Below are 19,664 nucleotides of genomic sequence, written 5' to 3'. Positions count from 1 at the left end.
ATAATCGAGTTGCCAAGATGTGACGTTCAAGTACAGGTAATGTATGCACAACTTTTGGCTAATAAATAATTGAAACATCAATGACATACCTGGTGAAAATGTGCCGCTGCAAAAAGAAGTGAAGAGGAAAGTTTGCTCAAACTATAGCCACCAAAACACTGCTATTGTCACAGGGTCCTTTTTTTGTTATTTTGTTGAATTCACAGCTTCCGAAGTCGGAATAAAGATTTTACGAGGAGTGCCTGAAGGCAGCATAACCTACCAAACAGCAAATGACGTAGTCCCACTGTAATGCATCACATGCTACAGATGGACCAATGAGAGCGCGTCGTCTCTTTACCCGGAATTGGTCACAGGATTTTCCTGGCAGGTTGGTTGTGATTTTTGGTTTGTTATGTTTTTTGTGCGACCGTTTTATTCCATTCCAATGGATGCTGATAAATGTCGTCTATATTTTTCCTAAAAGGTTATTATTGCACGCATACTCGGGTTGGTATTCAGTCTTTACACTGATTTTGGTAGACTGTCGCATCGGTTGTGTTCAGGGTCAGTTTATATTAGCCAGTTCGGGGGGCTGAGGTTCTGCATCATTGCTTAGCAAAGACATAAAGTGAACATGTTTGCGCTGCTGTGTGTTTCATTGCTGTGAGGGACTTTCCCCACTCTTCCTGTGAGGGGATAATTACGTTTGATTTCCAGCCTTTAATGTTCAATTAAGGTTAATTGGTATTTCTAAGTGGGTGACAAACTGTGATAATGGCTTCAGTGTGAGACCTGCCAGATGCCGATAGCCTAGTCTTTCTGTGTTGTTCTGTTTTCCCAGCCTGATAATCTGTGATTGTCCACTTGTTTCTTGCTTTCCCATCAGCGACACCCAGTCAGTCCATGGCCGATCAGCATGAATCCATCGATCTCAGGTCTCCTCCAGTGGAACCGTCAGCGGCTGCCGGACACAGCTGGTTCCCCGGCCCGCCTCCGCCCATCTACTCCTGCACTCTGACCCCTGAGCTGGTGGCCAAGGCGCGGGAGGAGCTCCAGGAGAAACCAGAATGGCGTCTTCGGGACGTCCAAGCACTGAGAGACATGATCCTGAAGGTTGTTTAGCCATATTGAGCCTAAATTTCCTCTTCTTCCTCTCCTTAATATTATTGTTAGTAAATAGTATTTAGTCACAACACCCTCTGTTTTCCAAGTGTAGCTGGATTTCACTGTGTGTTTGACACGCTGGTTGGAAATAGCTGAGCCTTTTATCAGCTGAACTTGTTTTCCCACCTGACCCTGAAGGACCAGCCCAACCTCAGGACCCGGCTGGATGACGCCTTCCTGCTGCGCTTCCTGCGGGCCAGGAAGTTTGACTACGACCGCGCCCTGCAGCTGCTGCTCAATTACCACGGGGGGCGGAAGGCTTGGCCCGAGGTGTTCCAGGACCTGAAGCCGTCCACGGTGAAACACGTGCTGGACCTGGGCTTCCTCACGGTCCTGCCGCACCCGGACCCCAACGGGCGATACATCCTCTGTCTGCGGCCAGGTTGGTGTCAGCTTCTGGGACAGATCTGCTTTTGATTTTAATGAATAAGCCGTTCTTGAATAACAATTTGCATGACCGTCTTACATTCTGCCTTCGCATTTTCAGTAGAGCTCAAGCTCAGTGCATCTTTTAAATCTAAGTACGTACTCTATGACTAATGGCCTGTTACTGATTATTCTATGAGTCAACACGATCTCCTTCTTACAGGGAAATGGAAACCGAATGACTATCCATTTGTTGACAATGTGAGAGCTATTTATCTGACTCTGGAGAAGCTGATCCAGCCGGAGGAAACTCAGGTGAACGGTATTGTTATCCTGGCCGACTACACTGGGGTGGGCATGTCCCAAGCATCCAATCCAGGCCCGTTCCTCGCCAAGAAGGTTGTGAGCATTCTCCAGGTGAGAAATCTGAGAGCTGATGATAGGCTATCCACCTTTATACATAAATTAAATGGAATTATTTAAATGTAAAGAGCCAAAGACTTTTATTTTGCTTATTCTCATCTAGTTCTGAGAAAGACTGCTGTAAAAAATATGCTGAGTAGAGTCAAATAGTCACTTTACTTTATAATTACACAGCAAATGAAAAAAAAATGAGCTCATTTACAACACCAGTACTTTATGTTGCATGTTGAGATTGTCATGACTGGAGAGTGTGTGTGTTATATTTACAGCACACAAAACACACAAAACAATTCTGTCCTGAATACAATTTTCTCCTCTAATCCACAGGATGGCTTCCCAATCAGAATCAAGGCCGTTAACATAATTAACGAGCCCCGGATTTTCAAAGGAATCTTCGCTATAATTAAGCCTTTTCTTAAGGAGAAGATGGCAGAGAGGGTAACTATTGTTCCTTGTATTGTCTCTGACTCTTTTGTGTTAAACAAAGGACTACTTTGAGTTATTTGCCTCTGTTTTATCCAAACCCTATGCTCCAAAGTACTAGTTGATTTTAATCTGGCCTGTGGACACATTTCCAATACATGTTTCAGGACCGTTTGGCATGGGTGACACTAATGTGGGAATATGTCTTTATATTATAAGTTCGTTGTTTATTACTAGGAGCCTTCTAGGTTCATGGATTTGTAAATTGGCACAAGTGTTGGCCAAGCACTTTCTTTTCTGAATACATTCAGATGAGCAAACCACATATTTCCCAGAATCTCTGCAGAAGGATTGCTTTGTGTTTGTGCGAACAATGACGCTGATGGTGAGACTGATGACGTCACTGCCGCGGTGTGTTTGCTTGTCTTCACGCACAGTACATCCTCCACGGGTCGGACCTGCGCTCCCTGCACCGGAACATCCCCCGCTCCGTCCTGCCGGAGGAGTACGGCGGCATGGCGGGCCACCTGGACATGTCCGCCTGGTCCAGGATACTGCTGGCCTCGGAAGAGGAGTTCATAGTGGAGTTCTGCCAGCCGGATCCACTAGAGGGCGTAGTGCTGCCAGACTCCATGCTGTATGAAGGGGAGCAGGCCGGCGGGCAGGACGATGACTCCTTCAGGGGCCTGCGCTCTCAGCTCTACTACTGCTACTGACACACTGCAGACACACTCCCATCACTGAGAGGACATTTTCTGTTTCTTTTGAAACATGTGTTTAGAGTTTTACGGGGCAAGTTGCCAATATTGTACATTATTTATTTTACTAACATAGCAGCACTACAATAGACGAATAGTGCTCTCTAGTCTACACATAGCCCAGCATTCGATCATAGTTCCAAGGCAGCTTTAGGCTCTGGCAAGGAAGCTTTCGCTGTGAGCCAATGCATGTTTATCCATTATTGGTGGCCTGTATGAATTTATCCCTGGTATTTAATATTTTCCACTGAGGAAGAATTCTAAAAAAGGCTTGCATCTCTTCTATTTGTTCAGTATCTGCATAGTAGGCTGTACACAGGCCATTCCTGCTCTTTCTGCACGGTTAGATTGCCCTGCAACTGTTCAAAGGTCGAAACACTATTTTGTATATCTACCCGTCTTATACATTGCCTTAATCTGTTTAGAAATCAGTAGATTTTCCTGGGGATGTATGATAAATCATGTTGAATTTGTGTGTACCAAAGCAATATTCATGTGCATTCTCATCAGGGCTCGTCTTACATAAGAATGGATATACATACACTCTTCTTTGTTTGTAATTGTAAATAGCTGATTACTGTGGCAAAAAGAAAAACCTGGTAGATTTAAATGTTCACGCTGAATTCCGAACTTATGTGTTTCAAGGCCTTTGTTCAGTTGATGCTTTATTCCTCTCTAGCTTGAATCTACTGAAAGTACAGAGGATTATTTTTCTAAATTCAGATAATCTGCCTTATGTTTTCTTTTGCATTTTACACCAACGTTGAACCACTTGCCTGTGTCTCATCACTCAGTCTTAACACAGGGCCATTACCTATTTCAGAAGTTACAGAATTACATTGATAGAACACTCAGTATTTACTTATAGATGTCCGGTTTGCCAAATTTTTACAAAAGGCCATTTAGAGATTAGAAATGTGCAATAATGTTGCATCTGTTTTCATCTGGTAGTCTGTAGCTAACTTGAATGTTTTTGTTTTGTCTCTTAGTTGCATTCCAAATGTTACAAATATTTTTGATTTTTAAGCATGTCTGTTATTACAAGATATATCATGTTGCAGAACATTCATTGATGGTAGTGAAGACAATAAACTCAGTTTCAAATGGAAAATGCAGTTTGTGTATTGTTTGCGTTATGGATGCTGATATTGGCAGAGGATGATGGTACAGTGTGTTCATGTTGAGGGGAAGTTGGGAATGTTTTGAGAGCAGTGGTTCCCAAAGTGGGTCTGAGGCCCCAGCAACATCAGAAATAGTCTAATTTCTGATGTTATTTCTGAAATATTGCACTATAAAATAATGCATGAATTTGGCTGTATTCTCCATGCCTTTTTACCTACAGTGTAGACAGATATGCAGTCCTCTAGCGGTCTGTGTGCAAACACTTATCTATATGGGGTTTTTGGCATGTAAACATTTTGGAACCTCTGCATTAGAATAGAGTTTGTACCCCTTTAAATTACCATCTAAATCAGTGTTTCTCATTTCAGTTGGTCCCCAGCAAAATGAGGAATAGTTCACTATTATTTTACTTACTAGAAATGACTCCAATTAATTAGAACATTTATAAATGTGGCTATTTTAAACAATAAGGAGCTGTCTTTACTTTAGTCATCATTTAAACAGTTTTGGCCATGTGGCCACTGGTTTGTTAGACTATTGTCATTTGGAGCATTAGAAAATTTTACTTTATTCTTTCATTTGCATGATTTTGACTGTTTTGATTTTCCATGTTGTTTTACTTTGCTCTTTCCCTTAGGCCTATGTCATTTTGAATTGTGACTTTGTACATTGTTGTATGTTGTTGGTCTGCAGTTTTTATATTTGTCATGGTGCTTCTTGGACAAGAGACATTTAATCTCAATGGAACTAAAAGTTCAATTCAATTAAAAATTAAAATAAGTTTAATTCTCACCACTATTATCTCCAGTAATTTAGGTGGGTAAACTATGACCCCCAGTAAGTGATCATCATATGGCCAAAAAAACGACCTTCATAACCAAAAATCAATTACATTTTCAGAAAATAATCAATTTCTGCTGTTTTTCTGAAAGGTCCCTATCCTCATTTAACATACACGAGCTAGACACAACTTACTATGATGTACACTGTGAATTTAGATTCCTACCAGCCTAACAGGGTAGATAAACTATTCTGCAGAATAAATGGTGAGTATAAACTGAGTGCATGTGGATTTACCCCCCACTACATCACTGCCCAGACAGTTACACAATTCAATACTAAATCAACAACAGAAATCTTCCCAGGTGAGGGTTAACTGGGACAAAATCTTATAAAATGGGCGGTCTAATGGTCGAATGTGTGTCTAAACAGGCTGCCGTGACATGAAAATTAAATTACACCATGCCAAAATGATCAGTAAGCTAAACGTTTCATCTTCGGAGTCTTGGCTCCAGCCCACAGAGGAGTGGGAGACTCCACAGCCGGCTCTGATTGGCTGAGACACGGCTAACTCCATTTTGGAAAACAGCTGTTTGAAGACACAACCTTTCCTCATTGTTTGCCGACGGTACCCGGAGAAAACATCCAGGCTTTTCGCAGACACTCTCTCCCCTGATTTTTACACTGACCTCCTTTAGTTTCGGTCGAGTTCAGCGCTCGTTTTTGCCCAAGTGTCCGGAAACTTAACTGGGGATTCATGCTGTTACATTTCCATTGTAACAAGTGGATAACAAGAGGCGAACGGATCAAGGTTAGTGGCGGTCTTTTGTTGCGATATTGCGAAATGCGTGTGGTGAGAAAACGGCATTATTGTGTATTTTACACGTCAATAAAAAAAATGGTCGTGCAAGTGTTAATTTTTGAAGTGACCAGCCGCAGGGAGCTGCACAGTCACGAAGCGAGGGGTTGGTACATGTTTTAGGCATCTTTTCCAGCCAGCAGAGCGCCAGGACAATACATACTCCTCTGCACAGCCGTTAGTTTAAACTGTAAACACAGCGTTTATCCATATCTTAACGTTTTCTTAGCTCTGTTTGTTGCAGTGTATTATGGTTATTGTGATATCCACAAAATTATTGGTTTTTGCGAATGTGTCATGCATGCATGTATCCATGTTGCTACTTGCCTGTGTATTACTTGTATGTACAGTTCAGGGATTGGCATGCATGACCTTCCTACACATTACATGAGCTGGGTTCAGTGTAATGACAGGCTGGACAGGTTTTGAGTGAGGTTCTCATCTCCTCCCTCATCAGCTCGGTTTCTCTCTCTCTCTCTCTCTCTCTCTCTCTCTCTCTCTCTCTCTGCACCCAGCCCCCCTACACACACACTTACTTACACACACACACACACACACACACACACTCTCTCTCTCTCCCTCTCTCTCTCTCTCTCTCTCTCTCTCTCTAATCTAATCAACTAACTTTCTGTCTGTTATTTACTAACTGAATATAGACCCAGACTGATGACAGCAGCTTTTCATGCAGTAACCTGGCTGCTGAGTGAAGAAACACGTGACTCCTGTTTTTTTCTGGATGAGAGGAGTATAGTCATGTAGGAGTATAGTTTAGTCATGTAAAATGATGGAGCTGAGTGGAGTTGGTGCCCAGAGATTCAGCAGGCGGGTGGGGACCCCCCACTTTGCAAGAGTGTTACTGGGCAGCTGCCAGCCTTGCTGGGCATGGGCACTGGTGGAAATAAATACTGGCTTCTCGCCGGACTATGGTGCTTTCGTTCAGTGTAGGGTGGTAGCGTCTTACTAAAACTGTGTTTTTCCCCAAGCTCAGTACACAGAACTGTCATTTAATCTAGACTTAATGTAGTAGGATTGTGACTGGTATGGTAAAATGATACAGCCTGGTAATGTAGCAATATAATAAGCAATGCTAGACCAGACCAGTGTTTCTCAGCTGGTGGGTCAGCAGCCAAAACTGGGTTGTGGCACATCCTGACAGGGCCAGGGATAAAGACCCACTTAGAGGGGGTAAAAATGTGGTGTGTAATGGGTTGGGATTTTATGGCTGAGGGAAAATATTGGTCCCAAACCAGCGGTCTAGATCTGCATTACTTTAGATGACAAGTCTGTCAGGCAGTATTTAAAACAGACACCCATTCTGTCCTGGATCAAGGGTGAAGAGCAGCAGCGACATGAAGGAATTAAGCTAGACTAATATGTTGGCCAAATAGAAATGTAAATCATGTCTGCATGTTTTGTGTAGAAGTGATTTATTACACACTACAATCAGAGTTTTTTCCACTGGAGGTGAATCTGTCTGGCCGTACTACAATGGGCAACATCATTTCTGGTGAAAATGTTGACATTATTGTGCATATGAGTAATGTTCCCTTTGTATAAAATCACAGTGTGTTGCTCCCTCTAGTGGGCTAAATCACCCTGTGGATATAGTCAGATGAAATAATGTACTTTTTGTATAGTCTGATGTCAGATATGGGCGTTATCGCCCTTACTCTAGTCTCTATGAACAAACCCTCTGCTACCTCCTCTCCTCTGTTTGTACCAACTAACCAAACATGGCCTGTTACATTTCAAAATGGCCATGGGGGATGGAGAAGAGCCAAAACAGAGAGCACAGTGATGCTAGAATACCCCTAGCAGTACAGAGACACTCATGCCCCTGCTGACCTCGGACAGAGCCCTGCCAGAACATTCCCTCCTGTTCCCCTCCTCAGCGTCCCTTCCATTATCTTTACCGTCTCAATAAAAAGGACTTGGAAGAAGGGACTGACCACCTACCTTTAAAGAAATTACATGTGTTCGTGTCTTGGCTGTTATGAGGGCCGGTCTTCAGAGGCTTATTACTTAGAAGCTATGCCTTATGTAGCTACCAATCTGTGACAGCGGCTACTCGGAGAGAAAGCGGCCAGATCATAAATAATCAGGTCATGCAAGAACAGTTACTGCTATCTGCAGTGCTGCATGAACAACACTCTGCCCAACACCGCTCTCCTCCTCCAACTCCTTCAGTAAATGGAAGTCATATCTGCTGCTGCTGAGAGCTGCCAACAATAACATGATTACCCTGAGAACACGAGGACCCCTATATCCCTGCACCGAGAACCAGCATTAAGTGCAGCGGACGGGGGGTGGGGGGTTTCTGTCTGCTTGTTTTTGTCAGTTGTTTTTCCTTAGTGGTCATCAGATTTTTTTTCCCCCCGTCAGACAGCATTCTCTTTTTTTCCACTGCCAATCCTAGGTCAAATGAGTTTTTCCTTGATATGGTTCTGAATGCTACACATTGTTTATCTCCTTCCCAGTTTGAGCATACTGTTATTTAACGACAATCTGAGGCAGCTGGATTAAAACATTTTCTGCAATAAGGACAGGACTTTATATGCTTTTGGATAAAAATAGCGATCTATTCTCAGAATTGGTTCAAGTGCCATCCAGATTTCTTTGAGATTATGCCCACAGCCAGCCTCCTGCCCAGTGACCACCCCCCACTTTAAGATACATAGATGAGAAGGCAGCAGACTGACTGCACAACACTGAAGCAAAGTCTGGTACGGCATCCAGTGTTATGTGAACAAATTGCTCAGAGTCTATTTTTATATTCCTCCCTCTGTCTAATCATGGGTTTAATGTGTACATGTTTTGTGGGCTGTGATTTTGTCAGTTCAACTGAGTTGACCTCCAACTGCATTCCTTGCCCTGTGCGCACAGGGCTTTAGCTCCTCTGTTTTTAGCTCCCTCGCTTGCTCATGAAGAGAAAGAGAGGCCATCACCCTGGCTTTGAGCGTCTCTTGTGACAAGCTGACAGAAAGGCCTTTCTGTTTCATAAAGATACTATAGGCCACTGTGAAGAGAATCTGGTAATAAGAATGAAATTATTGTCTTCAATCTGTGTCGCATGGTCTTGTTTAATTATGGCTTAGTTATTTTAATTTTGAGTCCAAGTGGCATTTTTCCTTTTTCCAAGAAAGTGAATTGAGTTTAAAATTAACAGCATTTCCTGAGCCTGGATCTACAAAAGTCAAGATGTTCATTATTTTTCCCAAATTGAATGCCGTGTCAGTGCAGCCATTTAAAGACCAGCTAAAGATTTAGCATTGTAGATTTTATTCCAACTGAAAGTTGGCACAGGGAATAATCTATTTACCAAACCCATTAACATGAATGAGTGCTTAACCAGCTAACTAGCAGGAAATTAATCCTCCATCATTCAATAGTCTTCTAAATTGTTGATACAATTTACTCTGCTAAAAGACCTTGTTTGGAGAGGAAAGTCTACAAAGTGGCAACACATCTGTTTTTCAGTATTAAACTGGTTGATTTAATGTAACATACATAGATGAGTTACACCCTCTTACTTCAGCTAGCTTGGTCTACAACCTAAACACAGATTGCACAGATATGGTTGAGGTATTGATTAAAGAGTGTTTTACATGTAGAGAGAGAAAATGTTTTTGTTTTTTTGTTTGAGAGTAATCACCGAAAGGGATTCTCATCAGAGTGAATTGGTTTGGCAACTCATAAAAAAATCTCTTTTTTGGCCTAGTAGGTCAATGAAAGATAATTTGATGAGAGCTTTAAGTATTTTAGCTGGAGTGGCCCATTTCAAATTCCATGTGACATGATAAAAGTGATAAAATCATTGAACTTTAAATGTGATGACACATTAAAATGCTAGTGGATAAAAACAACCCAAAAAATAGTGTGCCGGTCACTGTTGCATAGGCTTATATATATTGCACTGCCGTGTTCTGCTTTGTGCTTTCATTTGGTCCAACTTGGGAATTCTCAGACTCAATTTGCTGTAAAATTTTAGATGTTTTTTTCTGTTAGACAGGAAAGGGTTTCTTCCAAATCACTGTGGAGGGGAACTGATAAACTGCCGATTGGAAGCAGCTCACAGGAACAAATTGTTGACAGTCATTAGAATTAATTTGACAATGATATATGCAAAGAAAATCCGGTTTCCCACGGGGTAGCTACAGGTCATGATGAAAAAATAATTAATCAAATGAGTTGGTATTCATTCATGAATACAAATGGTATTCATCAGTAATCTTTACACAAGCTGTCACAATCACAAGCTGGACAAGAAATCCCACATTTTTGTAGCTGCTCACATTTTACAATACTGACTGATTAAAGTATTAACGTTGGGTTTGTTGTCATGCACAGCAGCAAACCTGAAAGTGTTTGCTCTCTAGTGCAACGTGAAGGTTGCATTGAAGGTTTCATTATATAGGACTACGGGAAAGTGCAATGATTGTCTTTGCTCTTTTTGTGTTTGCTTATGGGGAAGGTTATGTGTGCGCTGTTTTATCCCCTTCAACTCAGCAAATCGAATCACATGACGCCCACATCCTCCTAGACTTGTGGGAGAAGAGCGTGATGATGCAGCTGAGTGGAATTACTTGGCAGACCTCAGACACACCGAGGCCACCTCCAGATTCACTCCCAGTCCAGGCAACAGAAGAGTTTATTGTTCAAAATCAGCAGCGCGTTTACTTCTTTTTCTTTTAAATGCAGTATAAATAACGTCCAGTCTTGGCTAGATGCGGAATAATCGAGTTTCTACCCTGGTAAGTGAGAAGTCTTCAGCTAAGTGTTGTTGCTGCTGTGTGTAATTTGTATTTGTGAGAGGATGGGTATGGAGTTGTGGGTGAAAGAAAATCCCTGTAACAGGTGGTGCAGAGCGAAGCCTGCGCCAAGCCAGTTGTTCTGTTACAAATTAGGTAAAGGCTTGTGCATTACAGCATAGCCTAGAAGGACTTATTATGTTTCACTTGAGTTCTCAAAAAAGTAATGAAAACACTAGAGCCTGTAAGGGATATTGCCTTATTTAGCAAGCACAATAAACATGCGTGCATTCCTTCTGTGCTGCCCTCCCTCTTCCTCCTCTCCTCCCCTCTTTCCATCCTCGTCCACTCCTCTCGTCTCCTTGTTCTCGCCTCGTCCTCCTTGTCAGCCCAAGGGTCTTGTTCAGCCTCCACTGTGCGGAGAGCCTGGGAAAAGATAGGGCATAAACAACACAGGCAAACAAACCACCTGCTTCCTGTTAAGGACTCGTGTTGTTAAATGTGTGGACAGAAATAGAAGCAGCCAACCTTGCACTAGAATTGGAATGGATAGAATTGCACTGACCAGTGCAGCAGCCACCCTTGGTGTGACAGACGTAGAAACCAAACCTTTTGACAGTCGGGGACTTTAGGGAATGGGGAGGGAGAATTCACGCTCAGAAACCAGGGCAGAGGTGCTATCATTAATAAGAAATTGGTGCATAGAAGATTGCAAGATTTAGCTGTGCCGTTTCTGTCACTTGGACTTTCAGACTATCAGTGGATATGACAAAGTTGTACGTCACAAAATGCATTTCGAAAGCATCTTGCTTCATTAATGTGAAGTATTTCCTGTTGAAAAAGGATATTGGGGTAGGATCATTCAAAAGTGTAAACCAATGGGATATCGGTTATGATATCAGTATATATCATTTTGACATATAAATTGTCAAATAGGTGTACGATATGATAGTCTGAATGAGCTAAAAAGGAGAAAAAGCGTGACATGATTGTAAGTTTGCCCCAACAGCCATGTCCTTTGTAGTGATTGTAGTGGTCAAGCTTTCTAGTGATCAAAATGTCTAGTGATCAAGCGTGACGTGATTGTAAGTCTGCCTACAGCCATGTCCTTTCTAGTGATTTTAGCTCTATGGGTCCTTACAACCCTCACAACTCTTTTCCAGACACACAGCAGAGTCACCCAGATCTTCTAAATATTTTCAACTTGGACTCTGCACCTCTAAAGAGTTATAACCATGTCATATCCTTAACTTAATCCTTAGAACTGCTTAACACAACCATAAATTAGGTTTGGCTTTTTAAGCAAACAAGAGGCTAAATGTTTGAAGATGTTTGTCGCAAGGAACATTAATCTCTTGCACTTGTTTTTATCATAGGACTTGGCACAAATATTTAACATTCCTTAACTGTGGCAGTTTTTGAGGAGATAATATAATGAGCGATAAAATCTGTCCCTCCCAACGCATTTGTTTTTGGAGCAACATTGCCTCTGACGAGTCTCAGAGCAAGCTGAAAAGCTGCAATGCCCTTCGGAAATAGAGATGTGAGAATGTTTTTTGGGTCGTAATCACAATCTCATTTTGGAGTCCGGTTGAAGCACCTGCTCCTGACTCAGCTGTGAATCACTGGTGGTTGATGAGTCGCTGCCACACCCATTCTATTCACACACGCACACACACACACACACCAGGGGATTCCCTATAGCCCGAGGCAGGGCATGCTGCTACAGTAGACTCGGTCTCATGTGTCTGGCTGGCTGGCCACTCGTCGATCGATTACAGCTTCTTTGCAGTTTTTTGGCCACAGGGACACACACAGTACACAATGAGGTACATTGACCACTTCTGGTAATGTAAGCTTTACTTACCTCTAAACCTGGTTATCTGATATCCTGATATTGTAGTTGGGTTCTGCATTGTGTGAAGGCATACCATTGTTACGATGCATTGGCCTTCACGCCTCAAGAACTGGTATTGATTGGCCCAGCTGTTGCCAAGTGAGCGGAGCTAACAAAAGGGAACATGGTCCATATTGGAAGCATATTGTTTGGCTCTTCGTTGTTGTTTATTGCACTATTCTACCATCTGTTTAATAAAGACTTAGTAGATTAACAAAATCAATTAAAGTGCTGGTATGTGTGCTGTATGGTTTTAGGGTTCCAGGTTGTGCTTAATTAGTGTCACTGCTTGAGTACGGATCTATCTATCTGCTTTTATTACACATCTTCATAACAACAGGTGTAAGATAAATCATGGCTGCTGTTTCCCTTTCCTAGCATGTGTTAACATTACTCTTCAGCTGCAGCAATACTGTAAGGCAGTGTGGTTAGAGCCTGGGGGAGAGAAGTGGAAGCCATACAGGCATTTCCTGTGCTGTGTGGCTGGTCATATGCATGTGATGTGGTCATGTGGGTGGAATCACTCGGTGATGTCATCCAGTAGATTTCTACTCCATAGCCTAACTGTCAGTATACAGCACAACAGCATGCCTACCACACATAAAAGAGGAATATCTCCAGCCCAAAAGAGGAAGGTCTTCCTAACTTTGGTATGCAGGTTACCCAGAGATCAATGCGACAGGTGGGCTGCTGTTAAACAGTGATTTACAACCCAACCTCTGAGCATGACGATCGGCACCACCGTCTCTTTTGGTGTTGCTATGCCAGTATGGGATATCTACACCACAGATCTCTCGTGATAGGCAAATGGAATGCAATTGACTTTTATTGATCTCTGAAGTGGTCTGAGTTGTGAAGTGGAGAACCACTACTCAGCTGCTCCTCTATATGCTCGCCAAGATTATCTATCCAGGCAAGATTGATTTTTGATTTCACTGTAGCTTTCCGGAGAAGTGGCCTTGGCCAAGATCTTTTGTTTTATTCATTAGTTCACTCACGACTCCTCCACAGTAGCTGATGCTAATAGCCTTGGTCAGGCTTCTTATCTCCTGTTCCTTGGCTGATTTGATATGCCTTCAGGCTTAGGAGCTCAGTTAGCTCATTTAGGATGGCAATTACATGAGAGTGGCACTGATCATTCTTGGTATCTCTGCTCAGTAAAAAGAAGAAAGAAGATTGCATTGAGTATCTGGTGTTAAGTGATAATTCTGTTGGTCTGAAAAAGATGATGGAGACTTAGTGTGACTTGTAATGTGAGAGAAAGGTGGCGAAAAACTCTTTGACTTTTTCTACATTAAAAATGACAAAGATGCCCGTCTGCACATCTTCCAGTCAGGGAAATGTTTCACAGCGCCAAATTATGGTAATGGCTGACTTCTAAAGAGCAAGCTAGCTGTTTGGCAAGTTGCAATATTCACTTCACCAGGGGAAATTAGGCCTTCACACCCAGCCTGGGTCCCATAAAAAGAGGAAGGATATATGGGGCAAACAGTGTTGAATGGACAGGACTTTTATTTATTTATGAAAGGAAGAGCGGCGTAGAACAACAATGCTAATCTCTACGAGGAAATACAGCTCCCTTGTGTTTGAAGTGGGCTGGTTGTCCACCAAGCAGCTGCTGACATCATGTGAATAGACAGTACCCAGACCCCATCTGACTGGGCAGGCTGAGAGGCAGCGAGCAGGGGGGGAAGGAGCTGAGGCACTGTAGTGTTATGCTGCTCTCAGTGTGCAACACTTAGCATTGGAGGGTCTAAATGGACATTTGTCTGGGGTCTGTCTGGTTGTTGGGGTTTGTGGGAAACCGACAGCGAATGAAACAACTCTGATTGTTTTGGTAAGCTGGACAGTTTGTTGTTTTCTCCTTTCTGAATTGCTACCACTTTTGTCTTACCAAAATGTGCTTTGTAATTGTGAAAGAAGCTCATGCATTATCTGACCACAAGATCTGTAATGGTTGAGAGCAAACCTCACTAATAGAAATTGGGTGATGGCTGTGTTCTTTTTCTTCTATGCTATGCTGTTGATAATTAGTTCAACCCTGTCAACTATAAGTGTGATAAACCTTGTTATATATTTACATCTTCTTTCATTTAAAAGGAGAGGATTATCATGACTTTGCAAATCTTACTTTTTGGATTTTGGCATTTAGATCATGTTTAACTTAAAGGATGGAAGGAGCTTAGTAAGCACCCTGGATTAGAAAGCCAATGGAAAAGTTGTTGCTATGAGAGGCAGATGAAACTCATTCATGTGGAGGCTTTTTGCCTCGTCAATAAATGCTGGAAAATTAGTTGACAGACTCGAAATTGGTCGGAAGACGGCCCTAATGGACCTCGAAATCAGCAAGGAAGCCAATCTTTGTGTGGGTTATTGCAGATAATGTGAGTTTATTACACACAAATCAGGCTTAAAAGGCTCCGGCGGGATGGTAGCGAGCCTGCCTCCCTAATGGGCCCAGTCAAAGTGGCTATGCTGACTCATATTCCCTCAGTGATCTCAGAGGCTTTTGTTCCTAATATCACCATGCCAAAAGCTCTCCTGTTACATGTCACCTCGCCCAATCTGGCCACCATTCATGCTCAAACCTGCCATCAAGGAAGCCTCTCTCCTCTACGCCCCGCTGCTCCTCTTCACTTCTATTTTACCCTCGCTGTCATTCACAGTGGGATTATGTGGCTACAGTGCTTTTTGTGAAGATAAGGTAATACAGCTCCTTTCTTCGAAATAGAGAAATTACCAGCATTTGAATGAATAACTGATCCAAGTATAAAGGATCCCCACATTGGTCACAGAGCTGGAGGGAGAAGGGGAAGGAGAAAACTAGAGTGAGGCTAAGCTGAGTTCAGCTCATGAACTGAGCTGCAGTGATTTCCCGTTGAGGATTGACTTGTTATTGTCTGGAGTGAAAATGCACACCTGTGACATTTGTCTTCTGGTAGTGTTTACAGCTGCAGCTGTGTCAAGTTTCCTTCTGTATAGACGCACTGGCCTTTCACATAAAGACACCCTTTTTATTAACTAGGACACAGTGACTTTAGGCCAGGAATAAGTCATAATTGATCACAATATAGTTATGAGATACTATTGTGATTTTGGTGTAAAATTTGTGACTGATACAAGGCTGGTCTCGCATATAATGGGACAAATATTCTAAATATAGCATGCCTGTCATCTACCAAAGAAAGCCTCTCCTCGGGTGCTGGTCTGGATGGAGGGCATGATTCCTCTGTTATTCCACTCGACAATAAACAAGAGACGCAATTAGTCCAATCAGTTGGTACCCAAGGTCAGTGCTGTCCTTCACAGATCGCCTACTTCCAAGTCACTTTACATGTTAATTTACATTATACAAATGTCAGCAGGTGAACAACAACAACAACCTACGCTGCCTCACACCGTCAGCGCTTCAAAAACAAGTTCATCATCATGTCGAGGTTTCTGCGTATCAGGGATAAAGTGATTTTAAAAAGCGGCATCATTAAAGTCTTCCTTCCACAGCTGAGACCAGGCAGGCAGGCAGGCAGTCAGGCAGAGAAGAGCGTAAACGCGTAGTGAGGAGCAGAAGGCAGAACATCATCACCACCCCTCCATGGAAACCTGTTAATGATCTCATGGTAGGATTTGATCCACATGCGCAGGCAAGCCAACTAATTAAACAAAAGAATGGCAATTAGATGGGGCTCCCATAAGCCACATAACAACTGGGCCAATGGAGTAGAAAAAGTGAGCCACAAGACAGCACAAACAGTCATTGCTGGACTAGACACACGGTCGGTGAAGTGTTGTTTGTGTTTCATAGTTGGTAGGTAGTTGAAGGTAAATCTTCAAACAAAATCTCAGTCTATGGAATAATTACAGTGGTTGGCACTTGAAGGGCTCACTTGTTTGAACTTGGTTTTAAGTTGGTGGAAAAGGTAGGTGTAATTATGAAAACTGTGAGACATTGACCTAGTTAAATTCAATCTGCCTAATGAGGACTTTTTTACTTTCATGTGTATGTAATGAAAGGTGAAAGTGGCCTCCCACGGCGACTTGGCTTACTAATGGCTATACAGTGCAGCTATCTAGATGGCAATCTAACGGAAGATCACACTACCAGCTGCAGAGTTGTGAATACAGAGCGGCTCTTGTTTTTTGGTAGGAAACGCTAGCGGCCCGGGGCTGTGTGACATTTCCTGAGGTAGTGCTCTTACCTAGAGGGGCTTAAAGACCGTCTCCAGCCCAAAACGTCACGTTCTCCAACAGCGTCGGTACATCTGCATGGCCTGTGACCCCCTCAGTGAATGACCCCGGGCACTTCCGTTTTGGCATGGCGCACACGCACATAACACACAGAGACAACAATTGTGGGACCTTTTGAATGATACCAGTGGAATGTGAGTGAAAGCGTTTGGGAACAGACTGGCCCTGGGTCACTGTGTCGTTGCTGCAACAGAGCGTCTGCAAACTCTTCTTTTGCTTCCGCTCTCTCTTTCTTTCTCTTTCCTTGCCGCTCCAGATTCCAACCTCCTCAAGTTTCTTAAAGATTCATAGTTCCGCTGTAGTTCGGTTGTTTATCATGGTTGAAATTGCTGATAAATGGTCATCAGTGGGTAAGTGTGTGACTGTAATGCAGTCAGTCATGCTCCACATACTGAAGCAGTCTGCGAGGTCCTTGCCGTCTCTGCCAGGCTGTGAGGGGATCTTCAGGGGATTGAGGGTGTAGGAGAGGGGGAGCTGTGACGACATTTGGAGAGTGATACAGTATCCCCAGCTGCATGTTTGTGCCAGCTTTGTACCTCTTGTGCTCGCACCAGAGGAGGATGTTGGTCCTACTTTGGAGTGCAGGAGGTTGTTTTCCCTTTTCTTGTCTTTTCTTTTCTCGTCTTTTCTTTTCAGTTTTCTTTTCTCTTTTCTCTTCAGTTTTCTTTTTTGGTTTTCTTTTCTGGAGCAGCCTTATTTTTTGACCTCTCTCTTTTCTCTGAGGAATCACCAGCTGTATAGTGTTTTAGTGGTTGGCAGGATCCATGACCTAGTTAAATATGGACTGAGAACAGGAAACAGAGGAGGAATGAATTGCTAATGGGAGCTCGATACGGTCTTTGCTGGGCCTCCTTCTGGCTCCACCTCTACTTGTCCTTTGAACGGTCTCAAGACCATTTGCGTTGGTTCTCCATATTGATCAGTGCTTTTTGTAGAATCTGGTAGAGGCGTATGAGTGTGTAAGTGAAGGCCCTGGGAGGTTTGGAGCAGCTTTTTGTTTTTCTGTTGTAATTAGGACGACCAATTAGCACAGATGTCAGCAGTGCCATTAGCTGCTGTGCAGAAATAGAAATGGCAATTATGAACAGCTTCATTCTTCTTTTTATTAATTCACTGTCAACTGTCAGCTTCTGAGGTTGTGGAAGGGCTGCTGAAGTGCCCCCTCTCTGCCCACTCTTTCACTCTGCATGGCTCATCTTCAGCTGCCTCTTGAATAGCTCAGCACTGCTATTGAGTGTTTTTTAGCCTCTTTTGCCGGTGTTCTGGTTTGTGTAACAGTTGATCATGTTGATTTCTACCAAAGTAGAAATGAATACGCTGCACACAGCAGTATGTCCTCCCATAGCTCCTACAGGCAATTGAAGGCAGAGAGTTGATTTATTTGCTTCTCGTAACATCTCCTCACCCCCCTGACGCTTCCTCTCCCCTCTGGCAGGTGTAATGAGAGCGCTGGTCATGGACAGATGATGGACGTGGAGACGTCGTACTCAGACTTCATCAACTGTGATCGCACAGGCCGCAGGAACGCAGTGCCCGACATCACAGGGGACGGGACAGCAGCGGCCAGCACCAGTGAACTAACCAAAGACCTGGCAGAGATGGACCTGAAGGCTGCAGGTCAGCAAACACACACATCTAAATACACACATGATACAGTGAAAGTATAAGAATGTATTAACACATTCAGCAATACAGACAGGTGGCTGAGGTTGCTGTCTGTATGAGACAGTTTTGATTTGTGGCCTCTTTGTTAAATGAGTCGTAACAACACCACAACATGATAGATGGTCCTTGCTTCCTCTGCACTATTCTTTTCATTACATATTCATTATTCAGTAGTTTCCCTTGAATTGTTAGAGGAACATGTTTGGATACAGTGCACTTGCTGTATTATGTATTTCCCACTATGACCATTGTACGTGTTGGATTGTTCTACTTATTGACTTCCTTGATTTCCAGTCAAAGGCGAGTTTCCCATGACATGATAACCAGTTTGACCGCTGTAAATCAAACCAAGTCTCAAATTTGCAAATAATCTCATGTAATGCCGACATTGTGTTGCCAGAGGAAGTCATAGTTCCTTCCTCAGGAACCTTCTCACTATGTTTTTGAACCCGGACCCCTGGAGCAGATTTATTGCCCGCTGCGAGGAATGCCAAACCACTCTGAGCTTGATTTTTATACAGTATCTGTGTGCGTGTGACTAAATTTTGTGTGCACTGTTTCCCATGTCGTCCTCCAGAAGGAGACCCAGGGGCCTCACCGCCCCCCGCGGCGGAGGGCTCTACCAGCCAAGATGCCCAGGGAAACGGAGGCCCGTCCTAAGCCCACCCAGAGACCGGAGGGGGGAGAGCAAAAGAGCGGAAACAAGAGAGGGAGAGACATGGAGAAAGAAAGAGAGGGAGAGAGAGTATATTGGTTGTCCTAACTGGACATGCTCTTCTCACAGCCTCGTTCTCATGCTACAGTGAGGACATCTTCACTCACTGCCGGCCTGCGTTTGGAGCTTCGCCGGAATGCCCAAACGTACGCCTCTTTATCGGATCAGATAGTGATGTGGGGAACAGAACGAAGTACAACTGACCATGGAGATGCTGCTCTTTTACTCTGGTAGTCGTTTATATTCCTGACATGAGAAGAAAGCACAGAAACTTCAGATTTATGTCTCTGGAGACTGACTGAGCTGAACACTATACATTTATAACAACACTCAAGACATTGTTCCAGCCTAATATGGAACTCTATCACAGAGAGCGTTACCTGCATATTCATAATCATCTGTTCGTCATTTTCTTTCTATGTATGTGTTTGTGACCCTCTTGTTCATTTTCATCGTCTAGTCTTTTCCTTTTCAGTAACCAACATAGTTGCCGTTATAATGTACTGTACGGAGGTCA

General features: G+C 43.1%; 2 protein-coding genes across 8 annotated transcripts; both read left to right on the top strand.

The window, feature by feature from the left end:
* The first annotated feature begins 340 nt into the window (after window positions 1–340).
* ttpal (tocopherol (alpha) transfer protein-like) lies at window positions 341–4,218 on the top strand. Of its 3 annotated transcripts, none has more exons than XM_071915505.2 (6): window positions 341–370; window positions 869–1,095; window positions 1,285–1,528; window positions 1,736–1,929; window positions 2,263–2,373; window positions 2,796–4,218. In XM_071915505.2, exons 2-6 carry the CDS (start codon window positions 886–888, stop codon window positions 3,072–3,074), a joined length of 1,038 nt encoding a protein of 345 aa, XP_071771606.1. In that variant the 5' UTR covers window positions 341–370; window positions 869–885; the 3' UTR covers window positions 3,075–4,218. The 3 variants fall into 3 exon arrangements, with proteins under 3 accessions (XP_071771606.1, XP_071771604.1, XP_071771605.1); XM_071915503.2 differs by lacking the exon at window positions 341–370 and adding an exon at window positions 383–489; XM_071915504.2 differs by lacking the exon at window positions 341–370 and adding an exon at window positions 406–466.
* A 1,389-nt stretch (window positions 4,219–5,607) lies between these two features.
* Window positions 5,608–19,476, top strand: pkig (protein kinase (cAMP-dependent, catalytic) inhibitor gamma). Of its 5 annotated transcripts, none has more exons than XM_071915499.2 (3): window positions 5,608–5,829; window positions 18,203–18,384; window positions 19,010–19,476. In XM_071915499.2, exons 2-3 carry the CDS (start codon window positions 18,231–18,233, stop codon window positions 19,090–19,092), a joined length of 237 nt encoding a protein of 78 aa, XP_071771600.1. In that variant the 5' UTR covers window positions 5,608–5,829; window positions 18,203–18,230; the 3' UTR covers window positions 19,093–19,476. The 5 variants fall into 5 exon arrangements, with proteins under 5 accessions (XP_071771600.1, XP_071771602.1, XP_071771599.1 ...); XM_071915501.2 differs by lacking the exon at window positions 5,608–5,829 and adding an exon at window positions 10,495–10,628; XM_071915498.2 differs by lacking the exon at window positions 5,608–5,829 and adding an exon at window positions 12,342–12,454.
* Window positions 19,477–19,664: the final 188 nt, after the last annotated feature.

This window comes from Centroberyx gerrardi, chromosome 14 (genome assembly GCF_048128805.1).
Source record: "Centroberyx gerrardi isolate f3 chromosome 14, fCenGer3.hap1.cur.20231027, whole genome shotgun sequence".
In the NCBI taxonomy this organism is placed as follows: domain Eukaryota; kingdom Metazoa; phylum Chordata; class Actinopteri; order Beryciformes; family Berycidae; genus Centroberyx; species Centroberyx gerrardi.
The sequence above is the reverse complement of the archived record's forward strand: the minus strand, read 5'-3'. Positions and strand labels throughout refer to the sequence as shown.